Source organism: Watersipora subatra, chromosome 4, assembly GCF_963576615.1.
Source record: "Watersipora subatra chromosome 4, tzWatSuba1.1, whole genome shotgun sequence".
NCBI lineage: Eukaryota > Metazoa > Bryozoa > Gymnolaemata > Cheilostomatida > Watersiporidae > Watersipora > Watersipora subatra.
This window is the reverse complement of record NC_088711.1, coordinates 38,237,981-38,260,217: the sequence shown is the minus strand read 5'-3', so window position 1 is coordinate 38,260,217 and position 22,237 is coordinate 38,237,981. Positions and strand designations below refer to the sequence as shown.

The 22,237-nt window shown below is 36.6% G+C and overlaps 1 protein-coding gene across 1 annotated transcript in view; it reads left to right on the top strand.

Annotated features, from left to right (window-relative positions):
• Positions 1-22,237, top strand: part of LOC137394227 (calponin homology domain-containing protein DDB_G0272472-like) — a 90,972-nt gene that overhangs the window by 14,876 nt on the left and 53,859 nt on the right. The window contains exons 3-10 of the mRNA XM_068080949.1: positions 6,831-6,942; positions 8,770-8,886; positions 9,394-9,549; positions 11,526-11,681; positions 13,035-13,139; positions 15,041-15,220; positions 16,013-16,069; positions 17,414-17,491. Of these exons, the coding sequence (XP_067937050.1) occupies positions 6,831-6,942; positions 8,770-8,886; positions 9,394-9,549; positions 11,526-11,681; positions 13,035-13,139; positions 15,041-15,220; positions 16,013-16,069; positions 17,414-17,491 (961 nt within the window). The remainder of the gene's footprint in view (positions 1-6,830; positions 6,943-8,769; positions 8,887-9,393; positions 9,550-11,525; positions 11,682-13,034; positions 13,140-15,040; positions 15,221-16,012; positions 16,070-17,413; positions 17,492-22,237) is intronic.

The following is a 22,237-nucleotide window of genomic DNA, read 5'->3' as shown; positions in this document are numbered from 1 at the left end:
CCGATGTTGACTGGTTTTTCCAACTTTTATTCTTTTCCAAGGAGGCGCGATTTGTTTAGCTTTTAGGACAAAGCAACGCCTCTCAGATAATCGTGTCATATTGTAAATCATCGACCGATATCTTGTTGATGATATTTAAAACTTACTAGTATTCATATCCTTTGTTTAACGTTACTAGGCGACAGCTTTATAAACGGCTACCGAAATCGACATAAATGTCGTTTCCCCACGCAACCGGTAAACAACATTTTGGTCGTTTCCCTTGCCAAAGGGTTAAGTTCGGTGCCTCTAGATCTGGACGTCCCGAGATCAAATCCAGTGCAGTGCGGATTTTGCAATGCTAGATTTTAATTGCTTCAAATCGACACAGTGTTTAGGAAAAAGGCAAACACTGAGATATATACATATAGATTTGAACAACCTGTAAAGTTTTTTTTTCATTTGTTTGCCAGCAGTTTTTATTCTCACTTTGAACCTACTTTACAAAGCAAGCATATTTGCATACAAGCATTACTTAGCGACATCCGACGAGCGAGAGTTTCCAAATTATGTCTTCAAGATATATTTGCGACAGATAAGCTGCAAGGTATAGCGAATTCTACGTTAAATCTTGAATCCTAATAGGTACACCTTAATACACACAGAGTTCATGTTATTCACAACTGTGTTTCTATCGGTATAAATCGAACCTGTATCTCGTAATTATCTCACCAGAATTACTGGTTGAATGGTGCAAGCATGTCTGATAAGCGCTCCATTAATAATTTGATTTGGAAGAACTCGTCAGCATTTGTTGGTCTTGTATCTCAAGGCTGTCAAATGTTCAGATGAATGTATTTCGTGTCTGTTAGCTTGGTGATAATGCAATAAGTTAAGAATCAGTGCTGGGCTGATATCAGGTGTACAATTGTTACTTGAAACACTTAAAGGCCTGACAACTAATTACAAAAATCTTAATCAGCATAAGTCAATCTTAAACAATGGGGTGCCAAGCAGCTTCAACGGCATAGACACAGTCATTACAAGATCAGATCCCTGGCTGCGCCACCAATTACAGAGTTCTTGTAAGTCATGAACTGCTAACAAATTTTAAGCGAATATCAGAGAGTCAGTCATATTGTATACATAAAGTGTTATTGTTCAATAGCTTGTTTTTTTCACGTCATGAATAATAGCATTAATAACTATGCAATGTTATTGTTAGTTACTTGCAAATAAATCTTCAACTATGATTAGAAATGAAGATGGGGCTTGTTAGATGACAGACTGCCTTATAAACAAGTAGCAGAGTATTGCACCACTTTTTCTCTTCACTTGGACAGAGCCATTCGTGGTGCGCTTGATCTGGTATGAATTAGATGGCAGCTGTCTAAAAATGTCGTTTTTATTATAAGTACTAGTATCCAGGCAGCACCATGTGCCATGAGAGATTGTCATGTGTAATAGCTATATATATAATTATTCTTGGATGTGGAAAGATGATAGAGTGGCGCAGATGGTAGCGCTTAGCTGAGAATTTGAATGTTCGGGTTCAATTTTGATGTGATGCAATCTTGATGCATCACATCAAAATGATGCAAAATACTAGTATCCAGGCAGTACCGTGCGCCAGGAGAGATCGTCATGAGTAATAACTATGTGCACAATTAGTCTAAGATATGGAAAGGTGGTTGAGTGGTGCAGATGGTAGAGTGCTTGCCTAGGCATCTGAATATCTGGGTTTAACTATTGTGCGGTGCATTATTTTTTCCTAATACTTTCGGCAGGTCTTCGGGTAGACGGACAGACATGGTTCTTATTATAGTAAAAATCGAGTATTGATGGTTTATACCCCTTTTGCTTGCTTTCTCTTGTGAAGCCTTGTTGATATATTTGTTTCTTCATTTTTTTAATGTTTTCGCTCTTTGAATCACTAATATGAATTAAAACTGTTTTACAAGCTCTGAACGAAATTGCCTAATAACCATAACAACAAAGGCCTACCACAACTCAAAATGAGACAAATTTTCTTTTTTTTCAAAGATCCTGTAGAGCGCCTTTGAATGTCCTATGTAACAACAATAAGTGTCGCCTCCTCTTTACCATTAACACTGTCTGAAACAAAACCATCAGGGACTGTCAAGAGGAAATTGTAGTACATGTAGTTAATAAAAGACCCATCAGCTATTGCAATCACTATAAAACACCGTCTTATCTTAAAGATATAATGTTGTCTATTCAAACATTGATATTTGTTCAACTATCGGTCTCCTTATATATGACATGTATAATATCTGCGTGATATTGAATACACTCAAACTATGTAGCCCTGAGTACACGATTCTCATGGCTAGGTAATAGCTAGCGCATGACTTGTAGTAACTATATGTTATTGTTAAATAGACTGTCCGTTTTGTGACATTCCATAGAGTGAGTGTTCCGGTCCTAAAGGTGTAAACGCACTAGGCGATATTTCGAGCGATATCGCGCGGCGTGGCGCTAATCTGCGCTAGAACTCGCTCAGCGAGCTCATGCGGAGCGATAACACTAGACTTTCTATTTTATTACGATTGAAACATCTTCAGAACGAACACTGAATTGTTCATAAATTTAATAAAAGCACTCCCGGTCTTGTACACCATAACAAACCAAAATTACAAAAAATCCAAGTAGAAAACCAACATTTAGAGTCAATCGCTGCGCAGGTTTACCATCTTGAGAATGGTAAATATTTAATATATTAAATATAAAACCACTACAAAATAAAATATATAAAAAAATTGTAAAATATTACAGTTAAAAATACGATAATCATTTTTTTCTTATGTCTTGTTGTAGTGTAGGCACTGTACAATTATTGAAAGTGAGTTAGGTTTACTAATGAAAGCGGAAGTTGTTTACACAACGTAAACAACTGCCTAGACGTCGCCATATTGACTTACCTAAATTTATTAACAACTCCGAAGAAACTAATGATACGGAATTTTATTGGCAGTTTGTGAGCATGCCATTATATCGTTTGCTAGTGAATTGCTCAAGTGTGTTTAGGCACACGCCAGCGATATCTCCGCCCTCTTCATGACGCTCGCGATAAAATCGCTTAGTGTGTTTGGACCTTTAGCGAAAAGGTTTTTTTGAGCTCTCCGCAAGCGTCGGGCCGGCTAGATTGACCCCTGAGTGAGCATGCCGCAAATGGAATGAGTCACTCTATGTGTGCAAAAAATTAGTTCTCAGCCGCCAGTGTATTAGTCTATAAGACAGCTTTTGTAATTTCTGAACACCTGAAGATTTTCTGATACAACTGTGCTCTTTTACCCAGTTATACATGTATATCCACTGATTGTGACAGGAGTGACATCCAACCTTAAATTGTTCTCCGCATCTGAGCATGTCTCCAGTTATCAAGGTTTTCTTGCCACTGGACTCAGACATATCCAGCAAGGAACATTCAATCTATCAGCTATGCCATTCATTAGAGTAAAGCTATTCATTGAAGATCAAGTAGGCTGTCTGTTTAGCTTGCCATGGCTGTTTGTGTGTTATTTTTAATTTCGTTGTTGCACAAACAATGGCTCTGTGATCATATCTGTGCATTTCGGACTCTAGTGGAAGAGAACTTCAATGACTAGAGACATGTCTAGTTGCAAAAAGCAATTTAAGGCTTGATGTCATTCCTATCACCACCAGTGGTCTTTTTTAGGAATTGAACCCTGACCTTTGTTTTCAAGTGAGGTGTTCTAGATCACTATAACCCTCAGGCCACCTCGGCTAATATAACAGTCTCTGTATATAAAAAATGTTGAGACAGAAGATTATGCGGTGAGATCATAATAACGCTGTAATAAAAAGGAACATATAAAATAGTTAAAATTATTAATAAGTTATATACATAATATATCCATATCTCGTTCTCATTTTCTATATCATAAAGCCATATCATCACATCAATAGTCAAGCCATAAAACTTCTTGATTTGATATCTTATTGACTTGTTGCTTTCCTATGTGCAGCTTAATCCAATCACAACTACTGTTGACGGTCTTTATCTTTACTATCATAAGAGCCGTGTCTGCTCATCTGTTCCAAGTCAAACTTAGAGGTTAGGAAAAAGGACGCTTTTAACAGGATTCAAACTCGTGACATCTGCACCAATCGACCACCCTACTGCGAAGCTGGAATGATTGTTCAATTACCGTACTTGGTGACTATTAGCCGCTACTTTTTTCTGACGATTTGAGCCATGCAGCTTATATAAGGGTGTGACTATTCTGTGGCTTTTTCTTTCACCGCTAGGGCGCATTAACGTGAATCTCCGGTTAGTGCGCCTCTAGCGGTGAAAAAAAAACGAAACAATGCTTAATGGTACTGTTCCGTTAGGCACTAGATTCAAAAGCGTCGGTTAATACGAAACAGTGCCATTAAGCACTGTTCGTTTTAAACAGCAAAGTTGCTGCCGTGCTAAAAAGCGTTGTCCTGAGTTCTGCGGTCTATACAAAGGTGCTGCCTATAGATGTATTGTTTTCTTATCGTTTTTTTGGAAAATAAAGCAGATCCGGCTTATATAGGGGTGCTGTTCATAGTCTGAAAAGTACGGTAGTTATTACAGCTGGTCTGCCAGGATACGAGTACTACATAATGATTACTGAATCTGTGGCAGGAATCAAATGTCCCTCTGCGTTTGAAGGCTAGACTTGAGGTTCTATTCCTAGTTATGAGTTTAAAGGGCAAGACTTGAGTTTGACAACACTAGTCAGTGCATTCTTAGCTTTGTCCACAATTATAATGTAAATGGCTGACAGGACTATTTTACCTAAATGTGTCAAATGTGAATTTTTGTAATGCAATTAGTTTTATGGAATTTAGTAATCATAACAGAGTGCCATAGACAAAAAGGTAAACCTCGTATCAAGGATAGCTGTACAAATGGGCGCGATTTGTTGTTCGTCTTTGATGTGTCCACAATATTCTTTCTCTCAACAAAAGATTGCCAAGCTCTAAGTAGCATTTGTGAGTCTGAAGTCGCTGTATCATATGAGAGCTCTATAAAGTCTCATAAATTATCAGCTCAGTGTTTGGAGCGTGCAAACTTTGGCAATCAGTGCAAATAGAGGTATCTATTTTAATTAAACCCATTTTCTCATTGTGTCTGTATCCATTAATGCTGTGCATTGCTACATTTTTTCGCCGATTTAATCCCAACTTTACATGCATATGGTCCAAGCCTTCTACCAGGTTGCCAAAAATATTTGGAAAATTATAGATCCTATTGGAAAAGCGATGTTTCCGATTGAGTGAGTATCCGGTTTGACTCGCTGATTTCTTGTGCTGTCATTGTTACGTAGATACTACGTGTTGTGTTGACAATGATTATAAACTAATGCACCTTCCCTGCAACCAACCAGACTTCGAAGTTAAGGGTTGTGGGAATGAAAGAAATTGGGAATGATGAGTGAAGAAGCAACAACATTTATTATTTTATCTCTCTAACGAAATTAAAAGTATACTACACCTCAACTATAGCCTAACTATAGCTAATGAGCCCTATCATGGTCCAGAGTATATACTATATACATACATTCAAACTATAGCTAACGAGCCCTATGGTCAGGAGTATATACATTCATGGATACTGGAAAGGCTTAGTTGGATGGTAGAATTGGATATAGTAGGACATGTAGTACCATCTAATAGTAGTTGGATATACTATTAGACGGTACTACATGTAGATGGATGGAACTTCAGTGCAAACACGCAAACAACATCAGTTTGGGTTTCTATATTTTGAGCGAGCCGACTAAATTTTATTGTAATAGGAAACAGAGGTTTTCCAAAAGGATCTATAATTTTCCAAAATATTTAGTCTTATACCTCTGTCTTGTGTCTGAGAACCAGCCTCTTCAACGCCCACCTGCAGGTTATTTGTGTGAAAATAAAAGGAATGCCTGGCATCACTGGACATACCGCTAGTTATTCATGAAGCTCGGGCTATTTGCTCTTTATGCTCTGTCACTTAATAGCTTATGGTCCAGCGCGGTGGTTGTATGGCAACAAAACTGAAAATTATGACCTCAAAATCTTTAGTTGAAAAAATCGTTGTTCTAAGTACAATTACTTGCAACTAAACAGTGTGTTTGATTTAGTTTAGGTAAGCGTACCAACGTCAACGTTTCATTGACAAACGAATGCACTATTTTGCGATATCGGCACAGGAAATACTTGGAACATCCGTTCAGTGTCTGGGTTTTGCTGGTGCCCATATGACTCGCCTTGCAAGCTTCGATTGCTTTAGCTGAGATAAGTACACCCAAATCGGAATGGGACTTTTTTGGTGTCACGACTTTTGGAGCGGGTTTCAAGTTCAGAATTTATTTGTCTTTCGTCGTGACTTATGGCTCGACAGATTTTAAGTAGAAGTGGAAGAGAAAATTTGTACATAATGACTACATTACATATTTGGCAGATGTAGTTCACGTGATCCTTCAATCAAACTTTGGTGATGGTAATGTAAACATTTATTTTTTATGTGTTTCGAAAAAATATTGTGTAAAGTTTCTTGAATACAATCTTTTCTGCATTTTTTTGTTATCATGTTATTTATTCACAGTATATAAGCATAACTAATTTCTTTGATGTAAACATAACAGGGCCAAAATTCTGGTGCCAAAAGTTCTTAGACCACCTCCAATACTCACAAGAATACTCAGCTCAATTTCGGTCTGGCTACTCCTTTAAGCTTGTATTTGTAAAATCCATTCCATTTTTATGCAGTGGTTTGGAATTTTGTTGGCCTGTGGATTTAATGTAGCAGAAGAAAAATTCAACAGCTTTTGAAACTCTACATTATGTTTCAGGAAGCCATGTCATCACCTTCAAATATAGACCTCGTAGAAGTCACAAGTATTTTAAAGGAGTTATCTTCTCTTAGCAAAGAGAGAAACAACAATGGCACCGAGTTTATCCCTGGTGAGTAGAAGGAATCTTAAAAATGGTCTCATTTTACCTCATTCTCCATCGGCATTCAACTACTGAATTGTAAATTAGCACATTCATAACGCACAGGCTAAGGCCAGGGATTAAGGCTTGGAACACAGGCTTTTCAAAATGTCTCCTTATTGTCCCCTATTAAAGTTGGCTGCCAATAGACTCGCAGTTGATGCTACTACTCTCCTATTTCTGTTAAGCAGGCTTGCTTTATCTGGGAAGGTGAACTTAGAGAGAAAGGGTAAATCTTTACCTTTGTAAAGAATGCCTTAAAAAATTTATCTCTGAATGTTTTTCAAAGTTGAAAATGTGCGACAAATTTGAAAGATGGTTTATCTTCTTAACAACAGTATTTTTTACATTTTAAAAATTCCTGCAAAAATTCCCATTCCAATGGCGCTTTGTTTGAGGAAATATTGCAGTAAAAAATTCATTTTTAGCCACATTTGAAAGATTTGGTTGGCGATACTTTTGCCAAGTTTTTAAGCAATTTGTAATTTTTTCAGTTTATGTAAATTAAAAACCATCTAGTTTTTGTCAATTATTCAGTATAGTTAGTAAGTTCCCAATCACAATGGAAGTGTATTTTGAAGGACTAGTTAGCCAATTGGAAGCCTTGGTTCTTGCTAGGCTGAACAAGTAACCATGTCTACAACATTATGGTGGGGTTTCAACGTAAGCAAACGAGTATCATCAAGTTTTAGAGGGATGTTTCCTCCTCTTATATAAATATGATTTATAGGCTGGATAATCCCTTTATCGGTCATTAATAACAAGGACAGATGACGCCTAGGTTCTTATGTCAATCATTCAGTTTTGGTTAACTTTATCTTTCATAGAACCACAAATTTATAATGTAATGTATTTGTATAGAGCTATCGTTTGAGGGTTTTGGAGATGTATATGTTTTTATCGGTAAACTAGTCTTAGCTATGATGTTTAGCATCTGTAATTGGTTGATTATATTTTTTGATAGCAACAATGCATTTTACTCGCTTATGTTGTTACCCTAGACATGAAAAAGCTAGATGAAAAACAATGTCTTTGTTAAGCCAGAGCTAAAAATAACATCGATGTGGTTGACGTGAGAGCTTGACTTATACTACAAACTCTGAAACTTGAAACAAACTCCTGAAATGTTGAAAAGCGCAAATGAACAAAAAGGATTTTTTATCTTCTCAACAGTCCCTATCATAGAGACTGCAGAGCTGAGGTATTAGTATTGTCCGATGTTCGTTTCATAGAACTAAACTGTCGAGTAAATCTCTTAAATTTCTCATAATTGCTCAGTGTAGTGTATCAACAGACTTTCTCAAAGTAGTAAACTAGTAGATGCAGGAGAATGAGATAAGACAATTCAAATATACCTCGCGTAGTTTTAAGGAATTAATGTATTTATTTCAAAAGACAGTGGTGACTGTATACATGGTCATGTTATCTAAATTTACAGCTGCATGTTTGTTTTCACTAAATTCCAGATGTTCAGAACTTTGTCTAAATTTAAAATTTAAAATTAAAGTTTAAATTTCATGCCTTTAAAAATAACAAGTTCATTTTTAACAACCTTTTATCATAGACATTAAAGCTGAGTCAAATTTGAAGGTCTGTCGCTCAGATTCATAGGATCTTGAAGCGCTTGGTGTTTCCCCACACAATTGCTTTAGGCTTTTGACTTTTTAACCAGCCATCAGCAGCAGACATGCAATTCTTATTTCTCTCTGGTAAATAGTAAAATACTTGCCTTTTATAGTGTTTGACTTCCGTGAGAGTAACTACCGGGTGGTGTAATATGTTTCAAATCATTTACAGACCGTCTCAGACAGTTGAATGGAAACTTTGACAAGACAATGATTTCTAGCGACAGCGATTCTGGTATTACAGCTATAACAAGAGATGAGAGGATGTCTGACAGTGAAACAAAGCAAGGTGAATGGTCACTCTTTGGCTTCAACATCCTACTAACCAACTACTAGCTGTGACTGTTTGGTATTCACTCTAAAGGGATATACATGTATATGTATGGGGTTTATTATAGTCTAAGAGAATATATATGTCTGTGGTTTATCGTCTAAGAGGATGTGCATGTCTATGGTTTATAGTTTTAGGGGATGCATATGTCTATGGTGTATAGTCTAAGAGGATATATAAGTCTGTGGTTTATAGTCTAAGAGGATGCATATGTCTATGGTGTATAGTTTAAGAGGATGCATATGTCTATGGTTTATAGTCTAAGAGGATGCATACGTTTATGGTTTATTATTTAAGAGGATGTAAATGTCTATGGTTTATAGTCTAAGAAGATTTCTGTGGTTTATAGTCTAAGGATGTGTAGATTCTTAAAGTTTATAGTCTAAAGAGCTGTGTATGTATCCATATTCATCTTAGGGATCGTTCACCTAACCATGTTGTGCATTATTCATTTTTTGTTTCTAGCTCAACCACCTCTAGATTTGGAAGCCCGAAATATCCATTCAACATTTTCCATGAAAGACTTCCATAAAAAAACTGAAACGAAAGATGTAGAGATGACACATGGGGCATCACTAGACCCTTCCATTGACCCCTTGGATGATGAACTCGCGTCTCGAGGTTCGCATTATGCAAATTGCTTTCCATTTGTCAAAATCACCGATAGGAAAAGCGTACATGGATAGAGAACACTACGCTGATAGAGTTCTGTGTAGTGTTCTCTAGAACAGCGTAGTGTTCTGTCAGAACACTACGCTGTTCTAGAGAACAGCGTAGTGTTCTGACAGGTTTTATCAAAGTACTGAACTGGTAGCTGCAGGAGTGTGAGATAATACAACTCAAATAAAGCTCGCATGGATGTTAGGATTTGATGTGTTTTCATGAGTAACTTGGTGTATACCTGATTATGCACTAAGTTATTCATGAAATAAAATTAACTTGATCAAAAACCATTTAAAATTAGCGCATTTTACGTATCAATGTAATTGATACGTAAAATGCGCTAGTACCTGGCTAGTAAATTCAGAGGGGCATTTCTTGCTGCCTCTACTAAAGAGGTTACTAAAATGTTAGCCCGATATTCTTGTCTTCACATACATTTTCTTGTCCTCTATATTACTACTAGTCACTGACATCAGTGCATATAGATTCATTGTCTTTTTTCCTCCTGTAGTGTAAGGAAGATCGTATAGTTTTTTTGCTTGTTAATTCCTGTTTCTGCACTGAATGAATGCCATTTAACGACTGTTTTGCTCCGCTTTTGTATCTGTATCTCCATCTGAACTATTTATCATCGTCACAAAATGAAAGAAGTTCTGCTAGCACTGTCGCTTTTATGTTCTGCGTGATCTTGGCACTTGTTGAGCACCTGTTGAGAGTTGTATCAGTGTTTCAAATACTTTCTTTAGTCAGACGAGTGAGTAAACATTCATGCTCTCTAATAATATTTTCCTTCATATTATTGTATTGTGGGCTGCAAATAACGGACTCAAGTCTTTTGTGATTGCTTCTTTGGTTCAGAGGTTTGAGTAGGTCGTCACAAAGGACTGAGTAAGCATTAGTCAATGGTTTATGTATATGGTTTGCTGTCCTCCAAGTCACTGTACGGTACTCTTGTGGTTGGATGTCTTGACCAATCCTTAATGAGGCTTTATGTGACTTCATTGGCTACTACGGCTAATCAACATTTCTTCTCATGTCTGTCTATTCTTATATTTATATCTGAATACATTATATACATGTACATGTATATAATGTATGGCCCTCCTTTCTCTGGTTTTTATCTTAGCTTATTCAGAATGACACTTTTAGTCCTGAAGCAATTTAGTAGTGCCTGAGTATGCTGTAGTCGCCCTGAGTTAATGTATAATTTTTTTTCATTCATTCTTTGATGAGGCTTTGACCAATCACTGCTTTTATCTATGTAAAAGTTAAGTCTTTACCCAATTTCATCTATCTGCTGGTTATATTCACTATGTTTATACAGCAAAAAAGCAAGATATATTGCTTTCATTTGGTGAAAGTCATATGTGGCTCACCAAATGTATGTTTATGACATACATTTGGTCGCCATGTCATATGTTTGCTATATGTACACCGTGTCATTTGCTATATGAAACAGCTCGTCATATGTCGACATACACATTCCAAGGATTGCAGATAGTGGTTTTATATACCAATTTGGGTAGTGCCGAGAATTTCTAACCAAGACTTATAGCACAGTTTCTCAAATGGCCATATTCTCAAAAAATCTCATATCATATTTGTTTAACTAACAAAAAGTAGTACAGTATATGATGTTGCTAGAGACAAGCTAATTATTAAATCATTTTAAGTCTCGTCAGTTAGTTTAATAAAAGCTGTTGTCATTGGTCGGTAAATTTACCCAAGTGGCTAGAACGAGGTTTTTAACATCCTTCTCAAATGCACTACAAATTTTATAGCGGTGTATAACCAAAAATTTGCTTTTTTCTTCAGTGCGCTACAACGCTGTACATTTGGGTAGCAACTAAACAATGTCATTATGATAAGAGTGTGTCTCATCCCTCTAAGGTCTTGAGAGTTATTATTTTTAACCCTTCAGTTATAACTTGTAGTGGAAAAGTCTCTGGCAGACATGCAGGACCTTCTTGATCATGTGGAAGAAGAACTCGATCTCTCCGAAGACCTTGATGAAGGACACAACCATTATACAGAAGATGCTGGTGCATTTGCCGAAGGCAGTTCTCAAGAAGACATCATAGATTTGACATGTGAGTAGCTGAGTATATAAACTAGGGTGCTGATATTAGAATCTATGACATTCACACCTCCAAGAAAGGTAAGTAGTTTCTCAATAATGGTCTTAACACCTTGCCATGGTACAGAAACGGAGAGGTGGTCACCAAATACTTTGTGAAATATAAAAGAGTGATACTACAGTAGACGCTCCTATAACATTAACCTACTATTGAAATATTTAACATTGATGACATTGTTTGCAGGTGCAGTCATAAATCAAGATGTGAGTGTTTCAACATGAGGAATTTGTAATACGAGGAAATTTTTGAGCAAATATTTGCCTTGGAGATACGAAACAAATTGAGATGCGAGCATACGATAGGGTTCTCGATGCGGCCGCTAGATGGCTGAGTATGCCAGAGGCTGCGTACAAGAGCAGCATTGCTCAGGTTTTTTTCGTCAGATCAGTTTGTAAAAGGTTTAAAAAGGCACGCTAAAATTGAAGGTGTAAATGAGTCAAAAAGAGCCACGATGGAATCAGATAATTAAAAAAATTAAAACGAAGACTAAATTAGAATTTAGTTCAATGAAAAATTAAAACTTATTTTTAAGTGTCTGCTAAGTAAGCTAAATTCATTTAAATTGAATTTAAGCATTAAGTTATGTGAGCGTCCAAAAAATGTGGCGTACCAAACGAGTGGCCGTCAAGTCATGTACATCTACCGCGATGTTACAATTTATTCAAGATCATAACCACTAGATAGGTATTTATCACTTTGTGAGCGTATGTGGAGAATTAGAAAATTAAAAACACATTTTCCTGTCGTAATATTCTGTTTTTCAAGTTGGTTTTTAGAGGGTGGGGACGAATTAATTTGTATTTAATTGTTTCCTATAGGAAAAATTAATTTGAGATATGAGATAATGATCATACGACCTCAGCCATCAAATGCATTAAGCCCGTACATTGAGGTATGACTGTAGTTTATTAATGTTCTTGCCTTAATAGCATTAGCTTTTCAGAAAATGTGTTGGATTATTTTCATTAGCTGCAAAATATTTTTTTTGATTCCCATTCGGATAAGCAGGGTCCATTCTGTGCTAAAGTATTTGATGGGAATTATCCCAACTAGATTGTTGCAAAGCTCTATTGATGTATCTTATCTTATCTATTGTTTTTCTCAACTTGTTCAGGGCTTACAATTTATTAACCTTACATCATCTTAACTTGTTTTTGTCGGTTTCCAAAATATATAATTAGATTGATAAACGCTAGTTACTAGAAGAGAATTACTGTTAGCTAGTACCAGCTTTCACTTAGTGTTAGTTGTATTAGCCACGGAATAAGAATGTTTTACTACCTGTCCTCTCATCAACTTCTTCAGTGACCGGGTTGAAGAGAGAAATCATCGAGGAAGAATTTGAGGAGGTGGATTCTGTTGGCTCTGAAAGTCATAATAACAATGGGTCAATCGTATCATACGGTTCAGGTAGGTGGTTTCAGTTCACATTTGCTTTGCAGGACTGTTGTACATGAACCATATGACTAACGCTATTCTGATCTGTAATGTGTAACCTGAGTAAGTGTTGTAATACGTGTGTCACTTTGGCAACTTTATCTTACTAGGTGAACGCCCAGCGTTGGATGAGTAATAAAATAATTACACAATGAATTTGAGTAACTTACTTCATAAGCTAGTAGTCTAAACTTTTACTAAAATAATGGTAGTGTTTTAAGCCAGCTTAATAATCATTACGATACGCGTAACGATCAACTGCGCTGGTTAATAACCCCAAGCGCTTCAAGCGTGAGTATTTTAATATGTAATAAACATTTTTACTATTATTGAACCTTATGCTCCGTTGGATGCGTATTCTAACGTTTAAGCTCGCCGCCTCTGCAACTAGAGATTCAGAGATGAAAACCTCTGCACACGGGGTTTGTTGTTCCTAAAATTTTATCACTACAACTGGACACATGGATAGACAGACCAACAAACAAAAGACAAACATTAAGATTTACATGTATATATATATATAAATATATATATATAGATTGATATGACTCTGGTATGCAGTTTGGATGAAGGTAATTTTTATGGTGTTCTCATTAATTTTTTTATCGGTTTCACGACTCTTATTCAACCTCATTTGCACATAAGCAAACTCACAGTTTGTTTATAGTCTGATACTTCTCCGAGAAAGCCATCTTTCTGGGTTTTTAGTCTGATCGGGGTTTACAGACTGAACTTATGCATCACTGGAGCAATTATGTTTGAATGTCCTTCCTGATATCGCGATGCTACTCGAGCCTACTGATCATATGTCAGGACCCTAACTAATGAACTATGGCTGCTCTCTTTGCGCGTGTTGTTTTTTAATTTATTTTTCATATTTCCAAATGTTTATTTTCTATCACTAACGAGCTTTCACTGCTCTTAAAAAAATCCTATTTACAGTTTTTCACATTAACAAAGTTTTAATGAGAAAATGGCGGAGTCAAAGGTTGGCTTGTAAAATGTTCAAGAATGCAACAAGTTTTCATACATTAATGACAGTCAATGTATGATCTGATGATTATGATCAAATGATGATCAATAATGATTTTTTAAATAGTGTTTTAGTATCACAGACACATTATATAAAGGGTCAAGGACGCATTATATAAAGGGTCAAGGACGCATTATATAAAGTGTCAATGACGCATTATATAAACGGTCAAGGACGCATTATATAAAGTGTCAAAGATGTATTATGAAGCTCAGATCATTCTGCAAGAGAAAACTGGTGTTAAAAGCATATATGTTATTATAATATTTCTCTCATGCTAACGTTTTCATCATCCTGATCTGTTAACATTTGCCTAACAGCTTGAGTAGTTTGTTTTTTTAGAAAGGGTTACAATAACTCATCAACCAACCTGGTTCCGTAACACGTTTTATTCCCTAGATCCTAAGATAAGTTGACAGATCATTCTTCAATGCCCACTTGCACATGTAGACAATCAAATCTCAATTTAACATCCCTAAATAGGTAAAGCTAGTCTTCAAACTAACGACTTTGTGGCAAAATCAGGCTGGTTCCGCAGTCTCCATACAGAATTTGTGTTTTGCAGTGCCCTTGGGTCTGCAGCGAAACTATCCCTAGTCTCATTTTAAATTAGGATTAGAATTCTGCTAGGAATAGCCTTGGGTATCAGCCACAAATGTGGGCCAAACAATTTTGTAAGAAAATCTACTAATGACTGCAAAATGTCAGGGAAAAATTGTTTTATGCAGAGATGATTGCTTTTCAAGCGCATGTTTTTATTTCTAAAATACGTTGCAGGTGAACACCATTTGCTGCTTTCAGATATCATTTAGTGTAACAAAATTTTGGTTTTTCTGATCAGAGCACGAGTTAAATGTCGGAGACAGCGCCGCTGCGTGCCGACTGTTGGAGCAAAAGCTAAGGTTGGAGAGAAGCGAGTTAATGGGTGAAACTGACACCTCAACCCCCTGTCCACCGACGGCAGAGAGAGGTGGTAGCAATGCCTCCTCCAGCGAATCAGGGGATGATCTACACAAGCAAGGTAAAAACAGTCTTATAGAAACACATCTAAGACACTGTGTGTCAGTTTGGTAGAATATGTGCGAGGGGTCTCATCTCTAGATGACTGTTTTTAACTGATTCAACTGAAGAAATCGTGTGTGAGGGTCAAGACATTGGTATCTCTCCATTTTTGTTTCACATGTGTTTTTATAATCATTCTTATTTTCACTGATTTGATGTGTAAGATGTTTGCTAGATGCTTATTTTGATCTTCAGAATGTTTTTCATTGCTAAAATGTTGAGACTTTGTCACAACAACCATTTTGAATCACCTCCATGGTGTGCCATTGCTGAGGTAATAGCTTTATTGATCATCTTAACGCTGTGTCAAGGTTGGTGTCATGAATTTTGAAATTGTAAATTCTTAGGTATTCATGTTGTTTTTTTTGCGTCATTTATAGAAAAACCTTTGATGCAAATTTGATTATTTTGTTCGGCATTTCCATTTCATTGTGAAGCAATTACTACTTTTTTGGTCATCACCGTCTCGATATATCGTGGCCGACTTTTTTCCGCGAGCAATACTTCATTGTCGGATTCTTTCTTTCTTGACCTTTAATAAAGGATGAACCTTTAAAATTATGTCATAGCAATTGCATTAGTCTAATGACTAGCACTCTTTGCAGTCACTATATATCATGTCTATACTTTTACCAAGCATCTGAGGTTATGACATTTTGAGGGTATAGTTTTTGTGGCCTACTGTTTTATTTTTGCTCTTAACAAAGTCCTTACTCACAATTGTCTACACGGTCTGGTTATTATGATTTAGTGGAGCTCTCGTTGGCTGGATCTGTCACATCGCTGGAACAGACTGTCATAGCAGCAGGTGGGTGTTCCTCCGCTCTAGTAGAGAGTGCAGTTATTTTTGGAGTTTCTTGTTCAACTTACGCTGGTTTGCATAATCCTTCTGCTCACAGATTCCTCCCCATATATGCGACTTCTCTATACTTGACTAATATCTGTCCTTGACCTGAGCAGTCAATGTCGTTAGACTTATAATATTAATGTTATTATCTACACACAGCATTTAATGATAATTGCACATCAATTATGAGACAACTCTCAGACGAGTCCAATAACGACATTTTTTAAGCACGATCATTACGCTAAAAGGGCATCAGCTATCGTAGCCTCGAAACAGTGTTAAAGTATCGGCTGTCGATGAGGCTGATATGAGTATATTCACACTCACCATTGTACTCTAATAGTTTACGGATGATTGATTTACTGGTGGAATTCAAATGCACAACCTGTACCCACTCTGTGTGCCCCCTATACATATCTACTCTGCCTGTCCCTTACACATACCCACTCTGTGTGCCCCCTATACATATCTACTCTGCATGTCCCTTACACATACCCACTCTGTGTGCCCCCTATACATATCTACTCTGCATGTCCCTTACACATACCCACTCTGTGTGCCCCCTATACATATCTACTCTGTGTGTCCCTTACACATACCCACTCTGTGTGCCCCCTATACATATCTACTCTGCGTGTCCCTTACACATACCCACTCTGGGTGCTCTCAACACATATCCACACTGTGTGGCCCCTACACATACCTACTACGTATACCCCTACACATATCTACACAGCTGCAACATGTCCTTGTTGGTCATGTTAACACAAAGCGATGTTAACAATCCTAAGCGATGTTAACAATGCTGAGCAATGGTAATAATGCTGAGCGATCGTAACAATGCTCAGCGATGTTAACAATGTTGATCGATGTTAACAATCCTGAGCGATGTTAACAATGCTAATGCTGACACACTTCTCAAGTTTAGATTCAGATGAGACTGCCATTGTTGAGCCAATACAGAAGGCTACGGTGTGAATGCTGTAAATATATTAGTACTTTATCTTCGCATTTTAATAAATTTGCGCAGGTGTTTCTGTTGAATTTATTTGAATTAAATAAGGTGTCTCTGGTTTTCGCATACTCTCATATAGCATGGAATACTTGCACTATCTCATCTCCTGTCCAAGTACCTTATGTATGGTCACCAGATTTGGTGGAATTCATTGACAATCCTGCTGCTTTACCATGGTTGATGAGTTGCGTGAGATCTTTTATAGAAACCCTTTTGCTGCTAGGTATAGAGCATGACTTTATTTGGTTACCTTCCATATTCTGATGTTTTTGCTTAATCACTTTTTGTAGAGGAAGGGTCAGAACACTCAGATGGTTACGCCTCGACCATCCAGGGGATGAACTCTAGAGATGAGTTGGAGATATATGGTAGGTGGACCATGGAGAATATACAGTAGGTGGGGCTATAGGGGATATACAGTAAGTAGGGGATATACAGTTTTTTGAGCTATGAAGGATATATGTCGGAGTGCTAGAGAGGATTTTGGTAGGTGGGGCTATAGGGCATATATGGTAGGTAAAGTTATGGTAGATATATTGTGAATGGATCTTTAAAGGATTTTTGGTAGGTGGGTGCTATGAGAGCTACATGGTAGGTTGAGCTATAGAGGGTTTTATTCTAAATGTTATTCCCAAAGCTTTATGATATTAAAATTCAACATTACGTTATACTTGATCTTTATTATGTATGTTTGTTACATCTTTCATTTCGGTTATGAAGCTCAAATACTCCCAAAACCTCTACAAACCACAATAAATGCAACAACTACTGTATTTCTTTTACTCAATTGTTTGGTGGGGTATACAGGCTAAGATCAAGTCAGTAATAAGTCATAGTGTATAGGCACATTTTAACATTCTCTGTGAGCCGTAAGACTTGAGGAGAGGTTAGTCAGCAGTCAATTATAGTAGAATTACTAGACAATTATTCCTTGTCAGCAATTAAATCTAAAAGAAATTGCTTGTTTAACCATACGTGTACATGTATTTATTTAGCCTTGCTACCATACATGCAGAATCTTGTGCAATAAACGGGTGTGAGGAGCTTTGTACAGAGGGAAGTGGGAGGGATCTAAGGCTCTAGTGATCAGGCTTGCCTTTTGTAAAACCAGCCATTTAATTACATGATGTGAAATGTTTTTTGTTGAGGTCTGTTTTTCAGTATTATGTGGTGAGGTTGTTAAATTCTCAAGGAACCATAAGCCAGATTCACTAAAGTAAAAATGGGTGGAACCAGCTTGAGCAGTTAATAAAAGCTTTTCTCTTTTTCTTATGTTTCTAGTTTTAATGATTTTTGTTCTATTGATTCCAATTTCATTGTTTCTAATTTTTCATAATTTTATCAAAACTTCATGCTAAATATCATCTCGAGTGATTCTCTTGATTACGTTTCACCATAGACAGTGATGTGAATACTGCCATTGTTTCTATAATTTGTAGGGTTGTAGGGCTGTTTTCTGCGTGTCCGGAACATAACCTTTGTGTCCAGCTAAATAATCTACCTAACTTTAAAGGAAACTTTAAAAGTCAATATGCTTGTCACAGAACTATTATGATGTCCAATTTCACATGAATTCTGAGTGATTGAACTGTTAACTTACACAAGTATTACCTAATCAGTATCGAGAGAACACAACTCTACATGCCATTTAAAAAGTTGACAAGGATGCATATGCAAAGTTGATCTCTCTCAGTGTGATTGTCAGGTTATCAGCAGCATTTGTGCAAGAAACCCTACAAACCGTTGTTGGCATTAATTGTGCAGGCCTTCCACGCTTCCCACTATGTTGATTCAAGAGTCATTAAATTTTCATCTTTAGTTTCTTTGTGTTAGATGCCCATGGCTTGCAGTCTATTATGCCACCTTCTTCCAGCCTAGTGATGCAATCAATCAAGGGGGAGTATGTTGTATCAATATGTTGAGTAAACACTCGCTGTTACTCACAATACTCACTTACTTAGCTGCCAATAAGTCTCCTTGGGTTCACCTGGGCCTTTTGCATACGCTCTCATGAGAGTTTTCTTATCAGGTATCTAAAAACACGCTGGTCTGTCTATGAAGGTTGTGTGATCGTTGTATCATGATTTTTTTTGTTAGTGAAAGACTGATCCATGGATATATAGCCCTAGTTCGTTGAGGTTATAATGAATCATTTGTATACTATCTCTTTTATACGAAGGATAGGATGTATCCCAATTAAACAGTCATGAATAAAATAGATTTAAATTTTTAACATTGTGAATGTAAAAATTAGCTGCATTGACAAGATGGCAATAATTATAAGTGTAAGATTTGAATATTGTAAACTACATTATTCTAAAGCCTCAGACAAGTGAAACAATATAGTAATAATGCATTGCAAATAGCATTACATTTTTCATTAGCTAAGTAGGAAGTCAGCTACATGACTAAGACAGTATGATGAACCTGAGGCTACTGCTAGTACGCCCGCATGTCTCACCGCTATGACTTACTCCTGACTAAAATAGACCCATATGCCCACCAATATAACTTACTATAAAATAAACTTTGTCACATCCTGATTGCTCCAAATTACTAGATTTTGTGTATGTCATTCCTCTAAGGCTAGATCATGAAAACCTGGACTGTATAGGTTGAGGGAGTAGAAATTGTTGAAATGGGATGAGGTCATCAAATGGTCACAAGGTGTATAATAGTGGCTTAGCAGGATATTAGCTGGAATGAAAGCTTTGAAATTATGTAACAGCGGCTAGTAGGCTAGATTCAAACCTCCTCTCTGACTGTCTGCTGCATGCTACTTGGTCTGGAATAAGTATGACTACGGATTACACCAGAATCTACTTCATCTGTGCGAGGAGGGCTGCCAGTGGTGGTAGGGTGTCATCTGTTCTCTATTCAGTTCAATCATTTTGTCATTGTTGTTTTATGGAATGGCACAGACTAGCGTAGGCAGGTGTTTGTAAGCCATAGGCTTTCTAGTACAAGAATACTGCAATATATCACTTCACAAAAGTTTCTTGTGTCTACTGGATGACCTATTTTTGTTCAAAATGAGTTCCAAGGTGCATAAATCTATTTATCAGCAGGGTGGGCATTGCATACAAAGTGTCAACCAGATGCATCATGTCTGTTATTTTTATATATTACTTATTACACTATAGGCAGTAATTTTATTTCAAACAAATATTTTTTAACTTATGTCATACAAGAGTTATAGAACAGAAAAAGGGTAACAGTTAGCCAACAAAATCAAATAAGGTAAAGGGTTTGACATATAGCGTTCAAAATACCTTTCTCTGCTAAAAGAATGGATATTGTTATGGAAGATAGAAAAATGGAAGATTGTTAGCGTCAAAAATAAGCGACAGATTTCACCAATGACGAGGATTTTTCTAGTTGTTTCCTACCTGAAGGAGTAAGCAGATAACCATTATGCAGATAACCATTAGTTGATGATAAATCAACTAATTCATTAATGACAATGATCAATCGTTGCGTGCATTTGAATTTAGTTGCCAGAGCTAGGTATGTAAGATATGTAATCAAACCTCTACTTGTTATGATCACATAAGCATTCGAGTTTTCCAAAATAGGGTGTTAACTTGAACAAAAATATGACTTGGCACGAAGTAATTTTTAACATTGGGTTCAACAAATACACGAAACGAAGCATGACTGTTTCGTGAGTTAAAATAAAAAGTATAATTATACTTGCCACAAGTACCTTCAACCACACTTACTGTCAAGTTAGAGTAAGTTATTCAAAGCTAAACTTGGTCAAAGCTAGACTTGGTCATAGCTAGACTTAGTTGGTCAAAGCTAGACTTAGTTGGTCAAAGCTAGACTTAGTTGGTCAAAGCTAGACTTAGTTGGTCAAAGCTAGACTTAGTTGGTCAAAGCTAGACTTAGTTGGTCAAAGCTAGAGTTAGTCAAGGCTAGTGTGAGTAACTTGAAGTTGAAGGTTTATTGTAATTTTGTCTTTTGTACCGTACCTTAACATTACTGTGCCTATGCTCCATTTTTGTGTCTCTAATGTGACAGTAAAAGCTTTTTTATTGATTATTCTCCCATCATTTTTATTTTTTTAAGTAGTTTAGCTTTTGGCATAGTTTGTAGCATTTGTTTTATTGTGTTATTGTTTTGTTCGAGTTATTTTTTTGATTTTTGGGTTGTTGAACTAATTACAGTATAACGATATAGAAATATTAATTGTGGTGTACTCTTATAGAAATATTTGCTCCAACTTGTGGCAGTTTCAACATAAAAAGCTCATCTTGGGAGTGAATTTTGCATGTGAACGTTTGGGTTCATATTAGGTGTATGTAGAAAGGCACTGCTCAGCGACATATCATAGATTATGCATACATAGAGAGGCGCTGTTCAGCAACATTTCATAGATTATGCATACATAGAAAGGCACTGTTCAGCAACGTATCATAGATAATGCATACATAGAAAGGTGCTGTTCAGCAACATATCATAGATTATACTTACACAAAAAGGCGCTGTTTAACAACATGCCATATATTATGCATGTATAAAAAGGCACTGTTTAGCAACATACCATAGATTATCCACACATAAAATGACTGTTCAGTCATATACCATAGGTTATGATTACATAGAAATGCACTGTTCAGCAACATAACATAGATTATCCATACGTAGAAAGGCACTGTTCGACAACATGCCATAGAATATGTTTACATAGAAAGGCACTCCGCAGTGACTAACCATAAAATATGCATACATAGAACGACACTGTTCAACGACATACCATAGATTATAGATCCATAAAAAGCACTGTTCATCGACATACCATAGATTACGTTATGTAGAAAGGAATCATTCAATGAGACACTGTAGTATTATTCTAAAATGTTTAGAAGCTGTGCAGCTCACACAAGAGTGAATATGTCTACCATTGACTCTTTATACCCATTCATTGTTCGTTAGGGTAAGATTATGGATTAACCAGCTTGCACTAAAATATTCCTCAGCTATTGTCTTTACTCACTAGATTTGTCAATAGCTAGACAAATTGCTTAACGATCTTTCACCTATACTGTTTTTATTGCTAACCCACAGTTTGTAAAGGTGAATTATTATATCATTTGTACACCGCTCCCGGT